The 21818-nt window shown below is 43.7% G+C and overlaps 1 protein-coding gene across 3 annotated transcripts in view; it reads left to right on the top strand.

Annotated features, from left to right (window-relative positions):
* Window positions 1-21818, top strand: part of LOC143996871 (enoyl-CoA hydratase EchA19-like) — a 164275-nt gene that overhangs the window by 32234 nt on the left and 110223 nt on the right. For all 3 annotated transcript variants that reach the window (XM_077492160.1, XM_077492162.1, XM_077492161.1), the window contains exon 2: window positions 11143-11310. In XM_077492160.1, the coding sequence (XP_077348286.1) occupies window positions 11143-11310 (168 nt within the window). The remainder of the gene's footprint in view (window positions 1-11142; window positions 11311-21818) is intronic.

A 21818-nucleotide genomic window follows, 5' to 3' on the forward strand; every position in this document is an offset into this window, starting at 1 on the left:
TCTATGGAACAAAAACAAAGTGGATATATTCCAATGGAGACACTGGATCTTGTGACAGTTGTAAGTGGTGGGATTTCCCCTAATTACTCCCGTTTGTGTCCCTTGGGATAAAAAGTGTAAGAAAATCTTTCTGAGGGAGACTCAGCAGTAAAAGCTGCCAGAGGTTCTAATCCTTCCCAACTTTTTAAAACAAAATATGTTTTAAAATGAATTAGACTTCAAGTTTGGTAAAACTGATAGTACTGCATAGAAATGCTCATGTTTAATTCATGTAAAAAGTTAATAAAGGAAGGTTCCATACCACAGTTAAAAAGATGCAAAATCTTGGTAGTCCATTACCCCTGCTATAAATTTGAGGAACAATAGTTTACTAACCCTTTAGGCTCGGTTCACACATATGCAGTTTGCTTTTATTTGTTTCTGCAGTGCTTCTTGCTGTGTGTTTTGCATTTTTGCTAGGGATGAGCCGAACACCCCCCGGTTCAGTTCGCACCAGAACATGCGAACCCCGTTAAAGTCCATGGCCATGAAAAACATTTCCAAAGGAAAAAATTTCATTTAACCAGTTAAGGACCAGCCGGCGCAGTTATACTGCGGCAAGTTGGCTCCCCTGGGTGAATCCTCATAGCTGTACATCAGACGCTTTAAAAGCACTACGACGGAGCCGATGCGCCTGCCCGGCAGTTGTTATGTTTGCTGGGTACCCGCGATTGCTCCTGAGAGACAGAATGGAGATTTGTCAATGTAAATAGACAGATCTCCGTTCTGTCAGGAGTGAGGAGACAGATCTGCTGTTCCAACTGGTAATGAACAGCGATCGGTCTCCATCCCCCCACAGTTAGAAACACTCCTTAGGACACACATTTACCCCTTGATTGCTCCCTAGCGTTAACCCCTTTCCTGCCAAGAACATTTATACAGTAATCAGTGGCTGTTATTAGCACTGATTGATGTCATTGGTCACAAAAAAGTGTCAAAAGTGTCTGATCTGTCCGCCCCAATGTTGCAATCCCGCTAAAAATCGCTGATCACCACCATTACTAGTAGAATGTATCAGCCAGTGACGTAAACGGGTGACCCCGCCCCCTCTGATATTACATGACATCATAAGGGGGTGGGTTCACTTATTACATCACCGGATGGCCCCGCCATTGCCTATATAATGGCTGTCACAGCCAAGAGACATCAGTCGGTGGGACGCCTCCCATCGAGGGAGGGTGGAGTGATTGAAGATTGATGGACATTGTGGGACACTTTTTTTTTTTTTTTTCAAAATAATTTTTATTGAATTATCACAGTGAACAAGTCATACAGTGGCAGAAAAGTAGATGTATGAGTAGCAAGTACGTAACCCAAACTATATGTGAAAGAGTGACATGAGTCACATTTAACCAAAACGGTACAGTACAGGGAATGAAAGTGTGGTTAAAGTAACAATCAGTAATACAAATCATGAAAAACAGCTTCCAAGGAAGCCACAATGTGAAGGAATGTCTTTGATGGACAACAGTAGAGAAAGAAGGATAAGGGTGTATCTCGGGAAAAGGGGGTGGTTAAAAAAAAAAAAAAATATATATATATATATATAAGATGAGGGGGGAAGAGGGAAGGGGGGGGGGGAGTAGCAAGATCACCAGCAATCGACAATTGAATCATCAACATTTACAGTTGGCATTGTCCCAGGAGGACCATGGGTACCAAAGCTGTGTAACAGAGGAGGGTTTGGTCGTAGATCTGGCAAGAGTGGTTTCATATATAAAGTGAGTTTGGACTAGATTGATAACTTCGGCTCTAAGTGGGATGTTATTTGTTTTCCAGTTCCTTGTCAGAAGGAGTTTTGTGGCTAAGAGGACGTGAGTGAGCACATGCCTATGGGCTGGAATCAGGTCTTCAGCCGTTAGGTTAAGAATGGCTAGTTGGGGAGATAGAGTAATAGAAAAATGTAAAAGTTCCCTGAGCAGGGCTTGAATTTCATCCCAGAGCGAGCGAATTAGAGGACAGGACCAAAGAATGTGTAGTAGGGTACCAGAGTCACCGCAGTTTCTCCAACAATTTGGAGAGGTGGGTTGATGAAACTTGGCAATTCTATGGGGGGTCAGATACCATCTCATAAGTGTTTTTTGGGAGAGTTCCCAGAGTGTGGTGCATGAAGTGGCCTTGTATACAGAGTTTATTGCAGTAATCCATTGTTGGTCTGAGAATTGGAGTTGTAAGTCAGATTCCCAGTCAAGGAGGGGTTTAAATTTGTGAAACGTGCGTTTTTCCTGCAGTGTGGAATAAATGAGGGCGACTCCTTTAGTAGAGGAATTAGAAGAAAACAAATATTTCCATATTGACACAGGAATGGCTCCTTCTAGTGAGGGATCTGTTAAAAGGCATGTTCGTAGTCTATGATAGGTCAGGAAATCCTTGGTGGGGGCTCCGAGAGCTAAGCTAATTTGACGGAAGGACTTATTATGTAGCACGGAGCGAAGTTCCAGGGTAGAGGACATTTTAGAAGTAATCTCTAAAGCCCCGTACACACGAGAGGACTTATGTCCGACAGACTTCCGAAGGAGTTCTGCCGGAGTTCCGACAGAGTTCTGACGGACTTTTCGGCTGAGCGGACTTGGCCACACACAATCACACTAAACTCCGACGGATTCGAACGTGATGACGTACGACTGGATTCGAATAAGGAAGTTCATAGCCAGTAGCCAATAGCTGCCCTAGCGTCGGTTTTAGTCCGTCGGAAATAGCATACACACGAGCGAATTTTTCGAAGGGACCGGGTCCGGCGGAGTTCCGTCGGAAAAATTTGAAGCATGTTCCATATTCTAAAGTCCGTCAGACTTTGGTGAATCAAAAGTCCGTTGCAGCCCACACACGATCGAATAGTCTGACGGAATCAGTCCGTCGGACTATGGATGTTGAAAAGTCCGCTCATGTGTACGGGGCATAAGGGAATAGTCAAGTCTGGCGTGAGGTGCTTCAGAGTGTTGAGAGGGATGTGAATTTGTTTGGTTGGGAGTTGGGACCATGTGGTGTGATGTAGTATCTTCCAAGCTTTGATGGAAGCTTGAATAGGAGGGGAATAGTGTCGTAAGAAGGGGGTAGTGGAGGTTGTGCTAAATAGCCAATCTCGGAGGTTTGGGCCTGGTGTGTCTGCATTCTCAATGGATCCCCAAAGCGTCATGGGAGAGGGCAGCAGCCAGTCTTTCATCTGAGATAAAATTGTGGCCAAGTAGTAATCTTTTATATCAGTGAATCCCATCCCACCTTTAGATCTGTGTTTAATAAGTTTAGCTAGGTTGCATCTAGATTTCTTTCCTTGCCATACAAAATGGTTCAAGATAGACTGTAGGGATGAAAGGTATGAGGCTGAGAGTGGGATGGGGAGTACCCTAAAGATGTAGAGGTGTCTTGGCAGGATCATTATTTTAAATGCTGCCAGGCGGCCGGCCCAGGAGAATTCGTATTTAGTAAATTTGGAGGATTCAGAGAGGAGCATTTCTTTCGCTTCTGTATAGTTAATGAGGAAAAGGGATCTAGTGGATTTGGTTAGTGTAATCCCTAAGTACGGGACACCGCTGTCAGCCCAAGGATAAGGATACGTGTTGCGTAGGATATTGCTAGTGATAGCATCCATTCCCAGGTCCAGTATGTAGGATTTGTGTTCGTTGACCTTATAATAAGACACATTACTAAATCTGTGCAAAAGGAGTTGTATCGAAGCCAGGGAGGATTGGGGGTTCGTGACCATCAATATTATGTCGTCTGCGAACAAGTTTATCTTATGTTCGATTTCCCCAGTTTTAAAACCGGAGATGGAGTGAGCTTGGCGTACATGTTCCGCCAAGGGTTCCATGGCTAGATTGAAAATGAATGGGGATAGTGGACAACCCTGGCATGTGCCATTCCAAATGGAAAAGGGTGTGGATAGCATTTCAGAGGTGTATACCCGTGCGGAGGGGGTGGAGTATAGAGCCATAATGGCTGAGAGGATCGGACCTTGGAACCCAAATTTAGATAAAGTGGCTTGGAGATATAGCCAGTGGACTCTATCGAACGCCTTCTCCGCATCCAAGGAAAGGAGCAGAGAAGGCGTTCGATTAGCCTCAGCTTTGTGGATTATATTGATAAGTCTCCTTGTGGCGTCAGACGCCTGTCTACCCTTGGTGAAACCAGTCTGATCCTGGTGGATCAAGAGGGGCATAACTTACAACAATCGGTTGGCAATCAACTTGGCGTAGATTTTTGTGTCTAAGTTTAGAAGGGAGATCGGTCTGAAGTTTTGAGGATGGGTTGGTTCCTTGCCTGGCTTCGGTATAGTGACAATTAAAGCTTGTAACATTTCTGGTGGGAGGGAGGAGAAAGAGGCAGCATCATTGCACACTAAAGTTAGGAAGGGAGACAAAATGGAGTTGAATTGTTTATAATAATTGCTAGTAAGGCCACCTGGGCCAGGTGATTTATTGGACGAGAGGGCTTTTATCACGGATTCGACTTCCAAGGCTGTGAAAGGGGTATTTAAGGAAGCCAGTTGATCTGGTGACAATTTCGGTAGATTAATTTCTTGTAGAAAGGATTGGATGTCTGACAGCGAGGGTTAGATAACAGAAGCATCATCTTTTAAGTTATATAAGGTATTATAATAGTGACTGAATGCATCTGCAATATTTTGGGGGTCATGTAGTTTTTGCTTGGTAGTGGGGTGAAATAAATGGGTAATTTTGGACTTAGCATGGTGGCCCTTGATTCTATTTGCCATAAATTTGCCCGCTTTATTACCCGTAGAATAGTGGGTTGCTTTAAAATAATTGTGGGCTTTCTCATATGCCTGCAAGAGGTGGGATCTGAGCTCCAATCTGAGGGTATCCAATTTAGCTTTAGTTGTTGGGGAGGGAGCGGATTGGTTTAGGTGTTCAAGCTTGTTAATTTCTGAAGTGAGTAGATTTAGATGCTGTGATCTCTTCCTCCTCTCTCTAGCACCTATTTGTATGAGTATACCACGAATGAATGCCTTATGGGCATTCCAAAGGACAGTATTATCAGTAACAGTACCAACATTAGAATTAAAGAATTCGACTAGACAGTCTCTGATGTAGGAGGAGTGGGTTGGAGATGATCGCTGCGTCAGTTCTCCAAAGTCTGGTTCGAGAGCATGCTGATGAGTCTTCTAGGGAAATGGTAACCGGTGCGTGGTCTGACCACGTAATGGTGTCTATTGTAGATGAGGAGATTTTAGGTAAGGTCCACTTATCCACTAGGAAATAATCAATCCGGGTGTAAGAGTTGTGACGGGGGGAGAAATAAGAGTAGTCTCTTTCAGTGGAGTGATGGCATCGCCAGACGTCAAAAAGATCATGGGAGCGAATGAAAGAACCCATAGGGGAGGTCAACCTTTTGGGTTGGGAGGAGGAGTCTATGGAGCAGTCAGGTACCAGATTGAAGTCTCCACAGATTATCAACTGGCCTTGTTTAAATCTGTTGATTTTCCTCATTAATTTAGAGAGGAAGCGGATTTGTCGTTTGTTTGGAGCGTACAGAGTAACAATAGTGCATCTGGTGTTGTTTAGGTCACAAGCTATTGCGAGGTATCTGCCTTCCGGATCCTGTAAGGTGTCATGAAGGGTAAATGAGCAAGTGTTGTTGATGGCAATCAACACCCCTTTTCTTTTTTCTGGACCAGAGGCTTTGAAGATGTGGGGAAATAATCTGTGGGAACAAGTAGGTTCTGTGGAATTTTTGAAATGTGTTTCTTGAACACAAAGCACATCACAGTGAGAGTCTCGAGCCGTACGCCAGAGGGATTTTCTCTTGGCCGGATGGTTTAGGCCTTTAGCATTGAGGGACAGAAATTTGGGCATAGTGTGGAGGGAGAGTGATGGTAAATGCAAGTAAAGCAGTACTTACAGTTTCTAGTAGAAACGGTCCTGGATTTCACGGATTGCGTAAAGAGGACGAGGATGCGATCCTACGTATAGTTTCGAGGTAGATGTTCTTGCTAATTCAAAAGAACAGGTAGGAGGGGGTGGAAGACAAAAAGAAAAACAAAAAGGAGATGGTTAAAGGCAAAGAATGAGCTGATGGAGAAACAGCCGGTGGTGTAATCTGAGGGGGGGTAGGGAGTGATCAGCAGTGTATCCAGGACTGCCGATCAAAACCGGGGGAAAAGTCAGTGAACTAAGTACAACGAGCAGGCACTGAGCGGGTTGCAAATAACCAGTAGAGGTGGTGCAGCACTAATCTTGTAGTCATTGGATCAAGTTGGATCGTTGATGGTTATTGTAGTTCTGAGGGAACATTGCAGATGGCTGTGAGCCAGTAGTTGCGATCTCTGGGAGTATGCCCCAGGTGCGGAGCAGTTTGATGCCCTCTTCCACTGTGTGGATGTTGTGGCGGGTACCATTTTTGGTGACCACCAGCTTTGTAGGGAAACCCCACTGATAAGGGATTCTGTGATTGTTGAGCGGTTTGGTGATGGTTTGGAGTTGACGTCTCTGTTGCCGAGTATATTGGGAGATGTCAGCAAAGAGTTGGAGCTTCGCATAGGGGGGTGGGAGTTGACCCATGCGCTTGGATTGAGCAAGTAGCATGTCTTTAGTGTGATAAAAATGGATTCTCATCAAGGTGTCGCGAGGTACCTCAGGCGGTAAGTGTGGAGGTTTTGGTAAGCGGTGAATGCGATCGACTATAGTTTCAATCTGTGGTAGATCAGGCAGAATTGTGGAGATGAGCTGCCGGGCATATGAATTCAGGTCAGTGGGAAGAATGGATTCAGGTATGCCTCTGATTTTTACATTATTGCGGTCCTCGAGGTCCGCCATTTTGGCCCTCAGCCATTGTTGCTCAGCTCTCGTGGGATCGTAGGCATCAACTAGGTCATTCACCGTCTCAGTCATAGCTCCCATTTGTGTTTCAACTCTGTGTAACTTGCGGCCTGTGTGAAGCAGTTCAGTTTGAAAGGCAGTGAACATAGATGAGATGTCTTGATGAAGGGAGCTGTGTAGTGAGATCAGCATCTCTTTTAGCATAGTGTCTATGACTGGTTGATTAGATGTGGGGAAAGAAGCAATGGGGGAAGCAGGGGGGGGTAATGTCAGTGGTTGGTCCTGGGAAGGCCTTACCTCCAGGTCCTGATCCGAAGATTCTAAGCGGATCCGCGATTTAGCAGGGCTGTTTGAAGTGGAAGATGTCCCCGAGGAAGGCAGGGAGCTGGCAGAGTCTCCTGGAGGAACCGTGGGATCGTCTGATGCGTCCGGGAGGTCTGTGTAAGAGGCCGCCGAACGTTGTGAGCCTGAAGGCTGTGAGGCGCCGCGGGCGCCATCTTGGGTCTTTCCTCCATGAGGGATCGCAAAGAATTTGGTAAGTTTCTTCGGTGGTTTGAGGTCCTTTCGTTTCCTAGAGCCTCCGGTCGGGTTCCCCCGGTTGTGAAGATCCGCTGAGATCATTTTGGTGTCTCGATCGGTGCTGTAACAGTCCGTTTATTCCGTTCGGTGCAGGAGCTGAGGAATCAAGCTGCCATACCGCTCGGTGTTTAGCCACGCCCCCTCCGGGACACTTTTTTGACAGCGGGCTCTTATTTCAGTAAAGGAAATATTGAAAGTAAACATGGAGTTAGGCTTCAAACCATGTGATTGGGCACTCTTCACCGTGGGATGGATGAGGCAACATGCATTTGCCTATACCTAGGTTTAGTGTTACAGGGGCTACCATGAAGCCAGGCCGGCAAGCTAAATGCAAAAGGCAGTGTCCTATGCAGCTATGATTAGATCATTTGTTTTTCTTGGCCATGTGACAGGTGAGCATAAAAAAAAACAAAAAAATTGAGTTGCAAAATATTGTACAGCATTCTGCTTGCCATATAGAGAATGTTAATAATCATAAGTACAGTAGAATCACAATATCTTACTTGCTTTTATGTTAGGCTGGGGTTAAAGTGGTTCTAAAGGTAAAATGTTTTTTTTTTACCTTAATGTATTCCCTGCATTAAGGTAAAAAGTGTTTTGTCACTTGCTATCCCCCCCCCCCCTCCAATACTTACCTGAGCCCTGTATCGATTCATTGATGTGCCCATCTGCCAGTCTTCTCCCCCCTTTCCCCTTTCTCACAAGCTTGGCTTTTTGCTCTTGCTGCTGTCAGTCAAATTATTTAAGCAGAGGGTGAGGGGCAGAGTTGAGCCGCACTATGCGTGTCAATGGATGCACACATCCTGACTTGGTATTGCGCCTGCATGTCTGACACATAAGAGTAGGAGCCAAGATCATTGGCTGAGGAGGAGGTTCGGGCTGCTCTGTGCAATGCCATTGCACAGAGCAAGTGACTATAACATGGTTATTATAATAATTTAAAAAAAGCATTTTAAACTTGAGTTCCACCCAAAAGTAGAACTTCCACTTTAAGCACTCCTCGCCCCCTGACATGCTAAAAAAAATTTGGGGAGGTACCTAGCTTTGACAGCTCCCACTTTCACTATCGCCGCCTAGGCGACTCTTCCTCTCTCCCGCCCTCCCTGCAATTTTCAGGGACATGTCACAGGTCCCAAAAGATTGCCACTGAGAAGGCGCAACTAAAGTTGCCACTTCATCCCTTTAAACCCGAACACCTTTGAATTACACAGGTTCTGCAGCTAATTAAATGCAGATAAGGCACCAAGTGAGTTTAAAGAGGGATTCCACCAAAAAAAAAATATTAAAAGCCAGCAGCTATAAATATTACAGCTGCTGACTTTTAATAAATGGACACTCACCTGTCCCGGGTTCCAGCGATGCCGGCAGCCGAGGCTGATCGATCGCTCGGCTCTCGGCTGCTGCCTTCACCATTCTAGGTGAGGGAATCAGGAAGTGAAGCGAATCGGCTTCACTTCCTGGTTCCCTACTGCGCATTCGCGAGTCGCGCAGTGCAATAGGAATTCTCTGCGCTGTCTCTGAGACCCGTGTGTGTCCCAGCAGACAGCGCGGCAGGACAGGAAATGGCGTAGACTCCCACGGGAGTCTATGCCCGGAAGTGGGTGTAAATACCTGTCTTTGACAGGTATCTCCACCCCCCTCCCCCCTGAAAGGTGCCAATTGTGACACCGGAGGGGGGGAGGGTTCCGATCAGCGGAGGTTCCACTTTAGGGTGGAACCCCGCTTTAATTACCACCTTATTCAGCCACAGAACCTGTGTAATTAATATGTGTTCAGGTTTAAAGGGATGAGGTGGCAACCATAGGTGCAGCGCGACTTGCGCATGGGAAGCCGCAAGCTGTCCCAGTCGGGTGCCCACACTTGCAATGCTGGCACTGCAGAGAGGAGAGGGAGAGAACCGAGGCTTCGGGTGACCGCATCGCTGGACCGTGGCAAAGGTGAGCATGTGTTTATTAACCACTTGCCTACTGGGCACTAAAACCCCCCCCCCCCCCCTCCTGCCCAGACCAATTTTCAGCTTTCTGTGCTCTCACACTTTGAATGACAATTACTCAGTCATGTAATACTGTACCCAAATTAAATTTTTGTCCTTTTTTCATACAAAGAGCTTTCTTTTGGTGGTATTTGATCACGTCTGGGTTTTTTATTTTTTGCACTATAAATGAAAAAAGACCAAAAATGTTGAAAAAAAAAAACCAAACCAAACCACATTTTTCTTTGTTTCTGTGATAAAATTTTGCAAATTATTAATTTTTCTTCATAAATTTTGGCCACAATTTATACTGCTACATATCTTTGGTAAAAGTAACCCAAATTAGTGGATATTGTTTGGTCTTTGTGAAAGTTAGAGAGTCTACAAGCTGTGGTGTAAATCATAAAAAAATTGATCGCACCTGATAATTTCTTGTGACCCGAACAAGCCAGACAAATACCCCCCAAATGACTCCTTTTTTGAAAGTAGACATCCCAAGATATTTAGTAAGAGGCAGGGTGAGGTTTTTGATGTTGTCATTTTTTTCCCACAATTCTTTGCAAAATGAAGATTTAATTTATTCTCCCACAAAATTGTCATTGTAATAGGTTATTTCTCTCACATGGCATGTTTATACCACAAATAACGCCCCCAAAATACATTCTGCTACTCCTCCTGAGTATTACGATACCACATGTGTGGGACTTTTTCACAGCCTAGCCACATAGAGAGTGCCAACATGCAGGGAGCACCATCACGTGTTCTAGGAGCATAAATTGCACATCTAACTTATTGACTACCTATTACACTATTACCTATTACACTTTTGAAGGCCATGGAGCTCCAGGACAATGACACGTGACACTGATGTGGCACTGATGACAGATGGCACTGATACATGGCACTGATGACACATGGCACTGATAACAGATGGCACTAATACGTGGCACTGATGACAGATGGCACTAATACGTGGCACTGATGACAGATTGCACTGATACGTGGCACTGATAACATGTGACATTGACAGATAGCATTGATACATGGCACTGATGACATGTGACACTGATAACAGATGGCACGTGGCACTGGGGAAAGGTGGAACTGGGGGCAGGTGGTACTGGGGACAGGTGGCAGTGGGGGCAGGTGGCACTGATAGGTTGCACTGGGGACAGTTGGCACTGATAGGTGGCACTGGGGACATGTGGCACTGGGGACAGATGACACTGATAGGTACTGTGGGCACTGTGTTTTGTTAGTGTGGCACTGCAATTTATGATTTTTTTCACTCATGCTGCAGCACAGAAGCTCTCCCTCCTCTGTATGAGGAGGGAGAGTCGGCAATGAGAGATGATCTCATATGTTTACATATGAGATCATCTCTCATTGGACACTCCGATTGAGTGCTAAATGGCTGCTGTGATTGACCATTTAGCACGATCTGTGATTGGCTGTGTCCAGGGGACACAGCCAACACAGATTTCCCCCGATGTGCACTAGCGGCGGCGCACAGGGACGAAGTAAACAGAAGGACGTCCAGGGTCGCCCTCTCAGCAATTGATCGCCGTGCTGTACCTGTCTTTTGGGTATAGCGCGGACGCCTAGTGGTTAAGTCAGCAGCTACACTTTTTGTAGCTGCTGACTTTTAAACAATGTAAAAACGACTGCAACTTCTCTTTATGTTAAATTCCTTCTCACAGTCAATTATATGATTTCAAATAACAAAGCTGGGTTTTAAATGATGTTCATTTGAATGTTACTTGTGTTTTTTCTCTGTAGGAAACATGAATGTCATTACTGAAAGACATGGTAGTATCCTAACAATTGGTATTAATAGGCCAGAAGCCAGAAATGCTGTTAATCCTGATACTGCTGGTCAGCTTGTCCAAGCATTTAATGAATTTGAAAAGGACCCATCCCTAACAGCAGCTGTACTTCATGGATTAGGTAAATGTGTTTTATTTATTTTTACCAGAAGTTTGAACAAAGTTTAAAACAGGGTGAACATGCAGAACCAAATACTGCAATTTGTTCATGGGATCCGTTTGAATACTTGGTATGTACTTCTTGCTCACTTTAGGACTATATTCACAACACTGTAAAAAACTGTCAAAAGTGTTTTTTTTTTTATGGATCTGAATGCAACCATGTTGTTTTTAGTGTAGACATTCACACAGGTATGTAAATGAAGTCTAAATGAGAACACAGCTTGGTAGAATGTAGCTATGGAAGATTAGTGCAAATTGCTTTGTATTTCCTTGGGGATCCCCTCACATTTATGCTGCCTGTAAGGATGAGCTCTGGCGTGTTTGCATACTCCACGTGCAGAGCCCACCAGGAAGTCGGCAAAGCGCTGCGCTAATTACAGGCAGTGAGACAATGCCTCAATGCACGGCTGCAGAGATCAGACAATGTCTCTCTGCCTGTGATTAGCGCAGCGATGCGCCGACTTCCTGGCGGGCTCAGCACGTGGAGCATGCAAACGCGCCGGAGCTCATCCTTAGCTGTCTGTAATTGAGAGCATTTTAAAGTCTCATAGCCAGTGCGAATATCTAATGGAGAAAGGAAATCAGTCTAAATTTTTTTTTTTTTTTTTTTTTTTTATGGCTGCAGGAGTGTTTCTTGCAGACTTTATCCATGCATATCTCGGACTTTAGAGAAGAACTCCATGAAAATGTATGGACATTCATTTGGTCCATATGTTTTTACTGAAGTTATGTTAAACATGTTGTATTTTTAATAATTTGTAGACTTTTATTAAAAACTCCTTTATGGTTCATTCACACCAGTTGTGCTGAGCTGCAATTGATCTTCATTTATTAACAAAGGTTCATCGCACAAACAATTGCTTTCTATGTGCCTTTTTCACACCATACATGTGCATCGGTGTGCATGTCTGCATTTTACCCAACTCAACGCACTGCAGCATGCTACAGTGCATAATGTTCAAAGAAGTAGCTTTTTTTGTAAATTTAAAGGAAAGAAGCAAAAAATCGGGATGCATTGTAACAGTGCATTACACTGACCCAGGGGCGGACTGACCATTCGTCCACTCAGGCACTGCCCGAGGGCCCGGGCCACTAGGGGGCCCCATCAGGGTTGCCAGCCTCAGTAAAACCAGGGACGGTATGTAAAAATCTGTGTTTTTTTTTACATCTGTCTCTGAAATGTCCCTTACCGACATCCTTTTGGTCTAAAAATCCCGAGATTATAGCTGCCCACCTCTCCAGTACCTTCTCAGCCAATAGAAACATGTCTGTGTATACTGTGTGTACATGTATGTGTATACTGTGTGTGTTTGTGTATACTGATTGCCTGGGGGCCCCATAATCTCCTATTGCCCGGGGGGCCCCATGAGTTGTCAGTCCGCCCCTGCATTGACCCTACACAATGCATACTTGCTGGTGTAAGCAGGCCCTTAGTTACACACGCTTCTAAAATTTCAATATATTGTAGCAGTGACATAGTAGAGGAATAACCAAATCACATGGTTACCAAATCTGCAGTTATTCTTGTGCGCAACTGAAACACAAGGAGCCTTACATTTAAACCAGACAGGATAGCAAAGACGAAGCTGCTTTTGCGTTTTAATTTCTTTTTTTAACACTTGTTAGAGTTCTTTTATTGTCTTCTGTTATATACAGCTGCCCACCACTATCCTAATGTCTGCCTGAGAGTTAACTTTTAAGCTACAAATCGCAGGCTTGTGTAAACCACCAGGTGGCAGCACATGCATTCATAATAGTTTCCTGTACATATAAATGTACAGTGACATAGCGTAGCAGAAATATTCCTTTTCAGAACTGTTTATAATTAGAGCTAACCACTTCATGGCTAGGAGCAGCTGTCGCTTTTTCGAGAAGGGAATAATTTTTCAAATTTTGTTGTCTTAATAAGACAACAAAATTTGGGGAATTTTTTTTTTAAATAAATACATATACAGTGGTATATATATATATAGATTTTCGTGAGAGAATCGTCATCCTTTATTCTAAGCAAAAAAAATCACGATTTTCATTTTGGCCAGAATCGTGCCACTCCAATATATATATATATATATATATATATATATATATATATATATCTATGGATATATATATGGATATATCTCATAACCTCTGTATAAGGGGTTTGGAGAGGTGGGGGTGGAAACTGCAAGGGGAAATGTCAGCAGGAGGTAGAGAAACAGCAGGACACTGATCTTCCCAGTGAAGAGTTGTGCAGGAGGACATGGCAGCAGAAGTCTTGACCACTAGTCTATTTATTTTATTATAAAAATGAGATATATCTATCTATCTATCTATCTATCTATCTATCTATATATATATATATAGATAGATAGATAGATAGATAGATATATATATATATATATATATATATATATAGATATATCTAATTTATATAATAAAATAAATAGACTCCTATAGGGAGCATTTAGCTCTAATTCAACTTCAATTCAAGAAGTTTGCTCAGCCTACCCCCTTTTTTTTCTACATTTCCCCAACTTATCTCAGTGGTTTTCACCTGTTTTCCAAAAAGATTCCCGAATTGAACAAGATTCGTCTTTCAAAATTAACATAAAAAAAGATTTGCCCATGTGAGAATTTCCTCAAACTGCAACCAACGTCTATTTTTCAAGTGGAAAGTGTCTGAAGATTTGTTCTAAAATTTGCCCATATTCACACTCCTGGTTTAAAGTAGGGGACATGTATTTTGAAGTGCTTAATTTCGTTGATGCAGTGATTTCTTTAGACTTATGGAGAGAGCTGGACCTGTATTTGCAATATAGGTTCAACACTTCATGGTTATTTTTTGTATTTATTTTTTTTCCCTTTAGGCTGGGTTCACACTTATACGAATTGGATGTGAGTTTCCCCGCATCCAGTTCGCATAGCAGGAGATTGTGACCAGCTCTCTATGGAGCTGGTTCACACATCTCCACAGCGGCTCCAATGCGAATTGCACCGGAGTCCGGTGCGTCTTTTGGACTGTTTCAGGTCCGAATTCAGCCCAAAATTCGGACTGAAGTTGCACCTGAAATGGTGAATGGAGATGCACTGGACTACTGCTGTGAGCTGCTGCATTCTCAAGTGTGAACCCAGCCTGAAAGAAAAACACAAAACAAATTGTATCCTCTGCACGAATGAAAAGGTATGCAGGATGCTGCCCCTCATTACTTCAAGAAAATTATCTCAAAGCACTTCCCTAATGCTGAAAGGCAATGTGAGCTGGTATCAGCATAGCCATGGGGATGTATTTTAATGCAAGTTCAGTACTTCCATAATTAAGTGTATGATAGGCCAACATTTCATATTCCTAAAATGTGTCTGTTGTACAATGTACTTGTGGTAAAAAAAAAATAGCTTGTGTTCTTTGTGTAAAATACCTGGTGACCCTGCCAGTTCCCTTGCTTTGTTATTTCAAACTGACCATGCTAGGCATGGTAGCACATGCAGCCCAGCATGGTCAGTTTCATGGCTGTGCTGGGAGCGCAGCCTGTACTCTAGTGGTCAAGACTTCTGCTGCCATGTCCTCCTGCACAACTCTTCACTGGGAAGCTCAGTGTGCTGCTGTTTCTCTACCTCCTGCTGACCTTTCCCCTTGCAGTTTACACCCCCACCTCTCCAAACCCCTTATACAGAGGTTGTGAGATATATCCATATATATATATATATATTTATATATTGGAGTGGCACGATTCTGGCCAAAATGAAAATCGCGATTTTTTTCGCTTAGAATAAAGGATGACGATTCTCTCACGAAAATCTATATATATACCGCTGTATATGTATTTATTTAAAAAAAAATTCCCCAAATTTTGTTGTCTTATTAAGACAACAAAATTTGAAAAATTATTCCCTTCTCGAAAAAGCGACAGCTGCTCCTAGCCATGAAGTGGTTAGCTCTAATTATAAACAGTTCTGAAAAGGAATATTTCTGCTACGCTATGTCACTGTACATTTATATGTACAGGAAACTATGATGAATGCAATGAAGTGGCTGGGGTATGGTGGAGCCAAGGACGGTGCATCACACTGTTTCTTTTTTTTTTTTTGCAAACTTTATTTAGATATCACACAGACATCTCACAAAGTTCCTGCGCGGTGTGAGACAGTGAATGGCACTGCGCTGAGAAAAAGTACTGCATACAGTACTTTTTCAGCACACCATACCCACACACAAACGCAACGTAGTGGGGTGGACCAGGGACAAAGGAGACAAGGCATCTTGCGCTGCGCTGGAATAGCCACCCAACTTAGTACCACCACATGTGGTGTGAACATACCCTAAATCTGGCCATACACCTATAGATTATCTGCAGATTTTCTATGGTTAGATGGAAAAAGTGGTAGATTCCTCCATCCACACAGTTTTTCCATCTAACCATAGAAAACCTGCAGATAATCTATAGGTGTATGGCCAGCTTTAGTGTTGTATCTCTCTCAGCTGTGCCGAGTACACCCTCACACTGTCTTTTCCCACTGTGGTTGTGAGGCTCCCAGGGGATTCTGGTGTGTTTTAGTTTGTCTTAATTGTACCATGTTATGCCGGATCCTAAGTGCAAAGGGAGCAGTCCCATGGGCTTCTCCAACTCAAGGTCCTCTAGCAGCTCTGAGGGGGTCTGTAAGGTTCCTCCAAAAGGATCTGATGCTGACAGCTTGAATTTTTGTCCCCTTACTTCTTAGAATATTCCCTAGTTGCCTTGGGTTTGGCTTTCCTGCCTTGGGAGAAAAAACATTTTTCAGCTGAATTTTAGTTGCATAATCTCTGCCATGATAGCTGACTCTGAGAACGCAGGGGCCACAAGCAAACTTATACTATATTTCCTACAGAGTCTGTCTCTGGCATTCCTGCAGCAGCCACGGCACACTAAGCTGCAGATTAAGAGTCACCGCACTATTCTTTTTTGGATAAATTTGTGCCTGAGGAGTTTCAATCTGCTGACATTACTCTTAGGTTTAAAGTTACCATATCGGTTTGTATTGACATGGAGCAACCTGTATCTGAAACTACCGAGTTACCAGGCTGGCCTTCCTTACAGGTCCCAAGACTGTAATTTTCCAGTACTTTCTTTTTGCAGGATATCCAGACAATCTCCTACTGACAAAACAGTCAGCAAAGACTATGCTGGTTAATGTCAGCAGAGCTGTCCTGACCCCTTGCGGAGGTTTGGCTGGAGCCTGTACCTCATCACTAAAACCAACTCATTGTTTTAAATACCTGGGTCTGATGCTGGATAAAGCTCAGTCCAAAGTTTTCCTTCTTCAAGACAAAATCCTAACTCTTCTCTCCCAGATCCAGAACATATAGTCCAGGAGTCTTACAACGCTTCACTTTTGCATGAGGGTTCTGGGAGTGTAGCCTTCTTTGAGGCAGTTCCATTTGTCCAGTTGTCAAAGCAAGTCATTGCCTTGAATACCTGCATCTGATGCTGGATTAGGCTCAATGCAGTTTTCCTTCATCATTAGAGAATCAACTCTCCACTCCCAGATCCGGACCATACCGTCCAGGAGTCTTCCAGCTCCAGCATGAGAGTTTGAGGTGTTAGGATAGCCTTCTTTGAGGCAGTTCCATTTGCCCAGTTCCACACCCAACATTCTGTCTGTCTGCAAAATGAAGGCACATTTTCTGAATCTACCAATGCACCTGAGACCCAAGAACAGGTTGTCTCTTACCTGGTGGCTCACCAACCCAGACTTGGAATTCGGCAAATCCTTTCTTCCACTAGCTTGAAAGCTCCTCACGATGGATGCCAGCCCGGCAAGCTGGGGGAGGCGTCCTGGACACCCTGGCAGTGCAGGAAACGTGGTCACTGCTGAACTTCTTTAATATGCAGACATCTGATCAGGATTCATTCAGACTGTGCCAAGCAGTGGTGAACTGATTTTGGGTTGGGCAGAGCTTATTGTTCCAGCCTTATTCCCTGTCCATATTTCAGGAGTGGACAATTGACAATTGTATTACCTCAGCCATCAATGACTGAACTTAGGAAAATTATCTCTTCACCCAGAGATGTTCCAGGACCTCTGTCTCTCATGTGTGGTATGCCAGATTTAAACCTTCTAGACTCCAGATTTACAAACAAACTGGACAATATTAAAAGACTTTGGTCGCACACCGATAACGTCACTTCCTTCAGAAGTCCTTATTCAGGCCAGACAATGCATGTCATGATCTACTCCAAAGAGACTTGGCCTATAGAGATAGATGTGGAAATATATAGATTTTCCTTTGTTTGCTCTTTTCTCATGAAGTGGCTTTTCTCATTGAAATCACCTCTACTAGATGAGTGTCTGAGTCATCTTGTAAAAAACCCTTTCTGATTCTTTCCCAAGGTTGCTTTGAAACCTAGAGACTCTTTCCTTCTGAAGGTGGTTTTTATTTTACATCTTTTTTTATATCAAGAAAGCTTTACTGAACTGCATAAAACATTCCAATGTACATACATTTGAAAACATAGGTTACCAGCCATACATGGAAAGTCAGAAAACAAACAAACGTATCAATTCCTCGATGTGCAACTCAGAATAATCTCTCTCACAAATAAACATAGGTATAGAGGGAATGAACAACATACATTATAGCAGTATGGTTTGGTGGAGTTATATATCTGGACATTGCAATAATCGCATCTGAATAAGTTCGCCAGGACCCAGACCTCTCAAACTTGCCCATAGATCCTCTATGTTGGTATATATATTGGTTAAGAAGGAAAGTATTCCCTATAGGGGTCACCCAGGACTTAATGAAGGGAGGGTCTGTGGATTTTCCATAAAATTTAATCACTTTGTGTTCCTGAAAAAAAGGCACGGGTAAAGGCCACTCTTGTCATCTGCTCTGGGATCGCTTCTCCAAGAGCACCTAACAACATTTTCAGTCAAGGGTCACGTTAGTTTGAAAAACTCTAATGTCCTGTACACACAGTCGTAAATTCCAATGGAAAAGGTCCGATCGGATTTTATTGTTGGAAAATCCGATCGTGTCTGGGCTCTATCGGACTTTTTCCGTCAGAAATTCTGACGGAAAAAATTTGAGAGTAGGATCTAAAATTTTCAGACAAAAACATCCGATCTGACTTTTTCCGATCGTTTGTAGAGAATTCTGACGGACAAAGTGCCACGCATGCTCAGATCAAATTACGAGACCAAAGCTATTGGCTACTAGCCTCTACATAGTACCGTCCTACGCAATGAACGTCACCTCTTTCCGAACTATTGGATTTTCCGATAACTTTGTCCGACCGTGTGTATGCAACACCAGTTTCGGACAAAATCCGTTGGAAAAAGTGAGACGGATTTTGTGGTCGGAATGTCCAACCGTGTGTACAAGGCATTGGAGTGGACAGAATCCCGGCCCAGTACCAGTGTAACTTTGGACAATGCCAGAGAAGATGAGTGAGATTTTTGGGTGCTCTTCTACATTTGCCACATAGTGGGTTTGTGAGTTTGCCCATTTTGTAGATCCGGAGAGGAGTGTAATGTGCTCTTAAAAGAGGATATAGTTGTGACAATTTGTGAGAAACATTCAAGGTGCTTATGGTTACCAACTGGAAAGCCTCCTCCCACTGATCCCCTGAAAGTGGACCTATATCCACCTCCCACTGAGTTGTCACTTTTACAGGGTGAGCCTTTAGAAAACCAGTTATATTATAATATTGGGAAATAAATCCTTTGGTTCCGGTGACAGATTGATTCAAATTAAAAATAGGAGTAGGCAACTGGACCCATCCCCCACATTGCCCTGAGCTTTGACAGCATGTTGTATTTGTATGTAATAATAAAGCATGGTAGGGGGCAGAGCAAACCTATTCTGTAGTTTGGCAAATTACAGCAGTCTCCCATTCTGAATGATATGGAAAAGGTGGATCACCCCAAAAGCTCACCACCTGGTGCCCTGCTGCAATTTAGCCAACTACGCATACGTGTTATTGCACCATATGGGGCTGTATGTAGTGAACCCTACCACCTGCTGCAGTTTAGATTTGTTCCAGACTTTTTTGGAGAAGATTATAAGTCTGCATCTGTTTATTAGGTTTCTGAAATGCTTGAGATTCCAGGCTTTCCTGGACAGAGTTTGCTTTGGTACATAAAAGTTGTAGATGGGGTAGAAAGCAGAGATCAAATGCTGTAACTGGACAGCAACATAATAAAACCAAAGGTTGGGAAGTGCTAAACCACCTTCATCCTTTTGGTATTGCAACTGCTCTAGGGGAGCGATTATTCCCCCCTTATCAAAGCTTTGATAAAGCGCAGGAGCGTGAAACATGTAAGTTACAGTCGCCATGGCTACTTTGAGCTTGTGATTCGCCTAGATTCCTGGTACTCCTCGTTTCCGGCTCTGACCCTGCCTCCAGGCTTCCAGATTCAGTGCGCACCATCCAGAGCACTCTCCAGCACGCCAGGTTCCAGCCAGTTTGACCAAGGCCGTTTAGAGGAGCGATCTACAATACACCTCCTGGATCACAGCGAGTCTGATATCCTGAATACAGCCACTAAGTGCACCTTAGAGAGTGGTGTCTCTCCACCTCTATTTTTCTCCCTGCACATTGAACCATTGGGTCTGCCAATAAGGATCGGAGCTTGGAGCACACTTTCTGACATTAACCCCTTGTCATCTGGAAGTCATGGTGGTATCGTATATACTAAATTTTCGGATCAATTCAACCATGATAAAGAGTTATGCTTATGAAGTTTAATAATTTTATCATCTCATTTTTTCATTGACAATTGTTTTTAATTTTAAATCCCAGCATGCATCCAATAAATTAATTGATTATACTATCAGCAATTGTTCTTTACTACTGGTCCCATTGAGCGCTGCATTTTTGTTTATTTTTGTTGTCTACTACCCTTCGCAAAACATGACTTAATACTTGGTGGCAAAACCCTTCTAGGCAATCACAGAGGTCAGACGTTTCTTGCAGTTGGCCACCAGGTTTGCACACATCTCAGGAGGGATTTTGTCCCACTCCTCTTTGCAGATCTTCTCCAATGCATTAAGGTTTCGAGCCAGATGTTTGGTAACATGAACCTTAAGCTTCCTCCACATTAGGGGCGAAACAACTAATTGATTAATTGACAACTAATTAATTGTGAAATTAATTGATTACTATTTTCATAATCGATTAATCGGCTAGTAACATAATGGGGTTAAAAAAAAAAAGAATAGCCCTTTATAGTATAAAAAGAGCAAATCACTACTGTAAATATTACTTTCACAGTTCCACAGTAAAAAAAGGAACCCCTTACAGTAGCGTTTATGCTTTTTTTTTTGTACTAAAAAAGGGCTAATTTTAGTTTTTTTAACCCCTTTATGTTACTAAACATCTTAGGCCTGGTTCACATATATGTGTTTTTTGGTGCTTTTTGAAGAAACACTTTGTCTAGAGATGCAAATGCTGGACTCTGGAGTGCGCCCACAAGGAGGTAAGCCCCTTGGGGAAGCGCTTCTCCGGGGGGGTTATCAGATGTGGGGAGGAGCCACGAGAGCCGCTGGGGGACCCCAGAAGAGCAGGTTTGGGCCCCTCTGTGCAAAACAAACTGCACAGTGAAGGTAAGTATGATATGTTTGTTATTTAAAAAAAAAACATTACCTTTGCAATCACTTTAATATTAGATCTGCCTGAGAGCATCACCTGGATCGCATCCCAATCAGCATGTCAGAGAAGGCTATGCAGTGCTACCACTGCTAAGCGACCTGCAGGGGGCTCAGCTGTCTACAACCAATTTTACTGGCATGCGCTCATCAGCCCCATAACATAACCAGCACTGGGTCCTAATGCACTGCTGCTGCCATGGAGACAGAGACCAGCGCTGTCAATAGCAGGGGCAGGACAGCAACCCTGGATGTTTGGCCACTGGTCCACAGTGGGAGGATTCTCCCATCCACCTGGAATGTGTAGGTGGTGGAATTGGATCATATATTTTTTTTCTGTGTAATGATCGAACAAAAAAAAAGTGATTAATGTATGGGTTGCATAAGTGCTAACTGGAACTTGGAAGAACAAAGAGGGGAGGGAGACAGATAGGGGAGAGAAAGGAGGAAGATGGGGACAGTTCAGTGATGTGTAATGCAATGTGTAAATGCAGTGCTCACTCATTCGAGGGCAGAGGCTGGAAGTTGGTGGCTCAGGCATCATCCATACAGCTTGGAATGTGTAGCTGTTGTTCTTCATATTTTCCGCACACATCCCACCCCTCTCTTTACAGCACAGCTGTACGCCGGGATGGGAGAGTGGGTGGGTCAGGCAGAGACCGGGGGGACGGGTGGATGGAGGAGGAGCAGCCGTATGCATCTCTCCTCTCCTGTCTGTTACTGGGAGGGGGGAGTGAACTCGCTGGGCTGTGTGTGAGATGAGTGTCAGAGACACTGCTCAGCTGCAACTATTGGCCCCTAAATTTACAGACTGATCAGTCTGTTTTCTGAAACTGTCACTGAGATCATGGGATCATGTT

This window comes from Lithobates pipiens, unplaced genomic scaffold, assembly GCF_037356315.1.
Source record: "Lithobates pipiens isolate NorthernLeopardFrog02 unplaced genomic scaffold, aLitPip1_a1.2 Scaffold_19, whole genome shotgun sequence".
In the NCBI taxonomy this organism is placed as follows: Eukaryota; Metazoa; Chordata; class Amphibia; order Anura; family Ranidae; genus Lithobates; species Lithobates pipiens.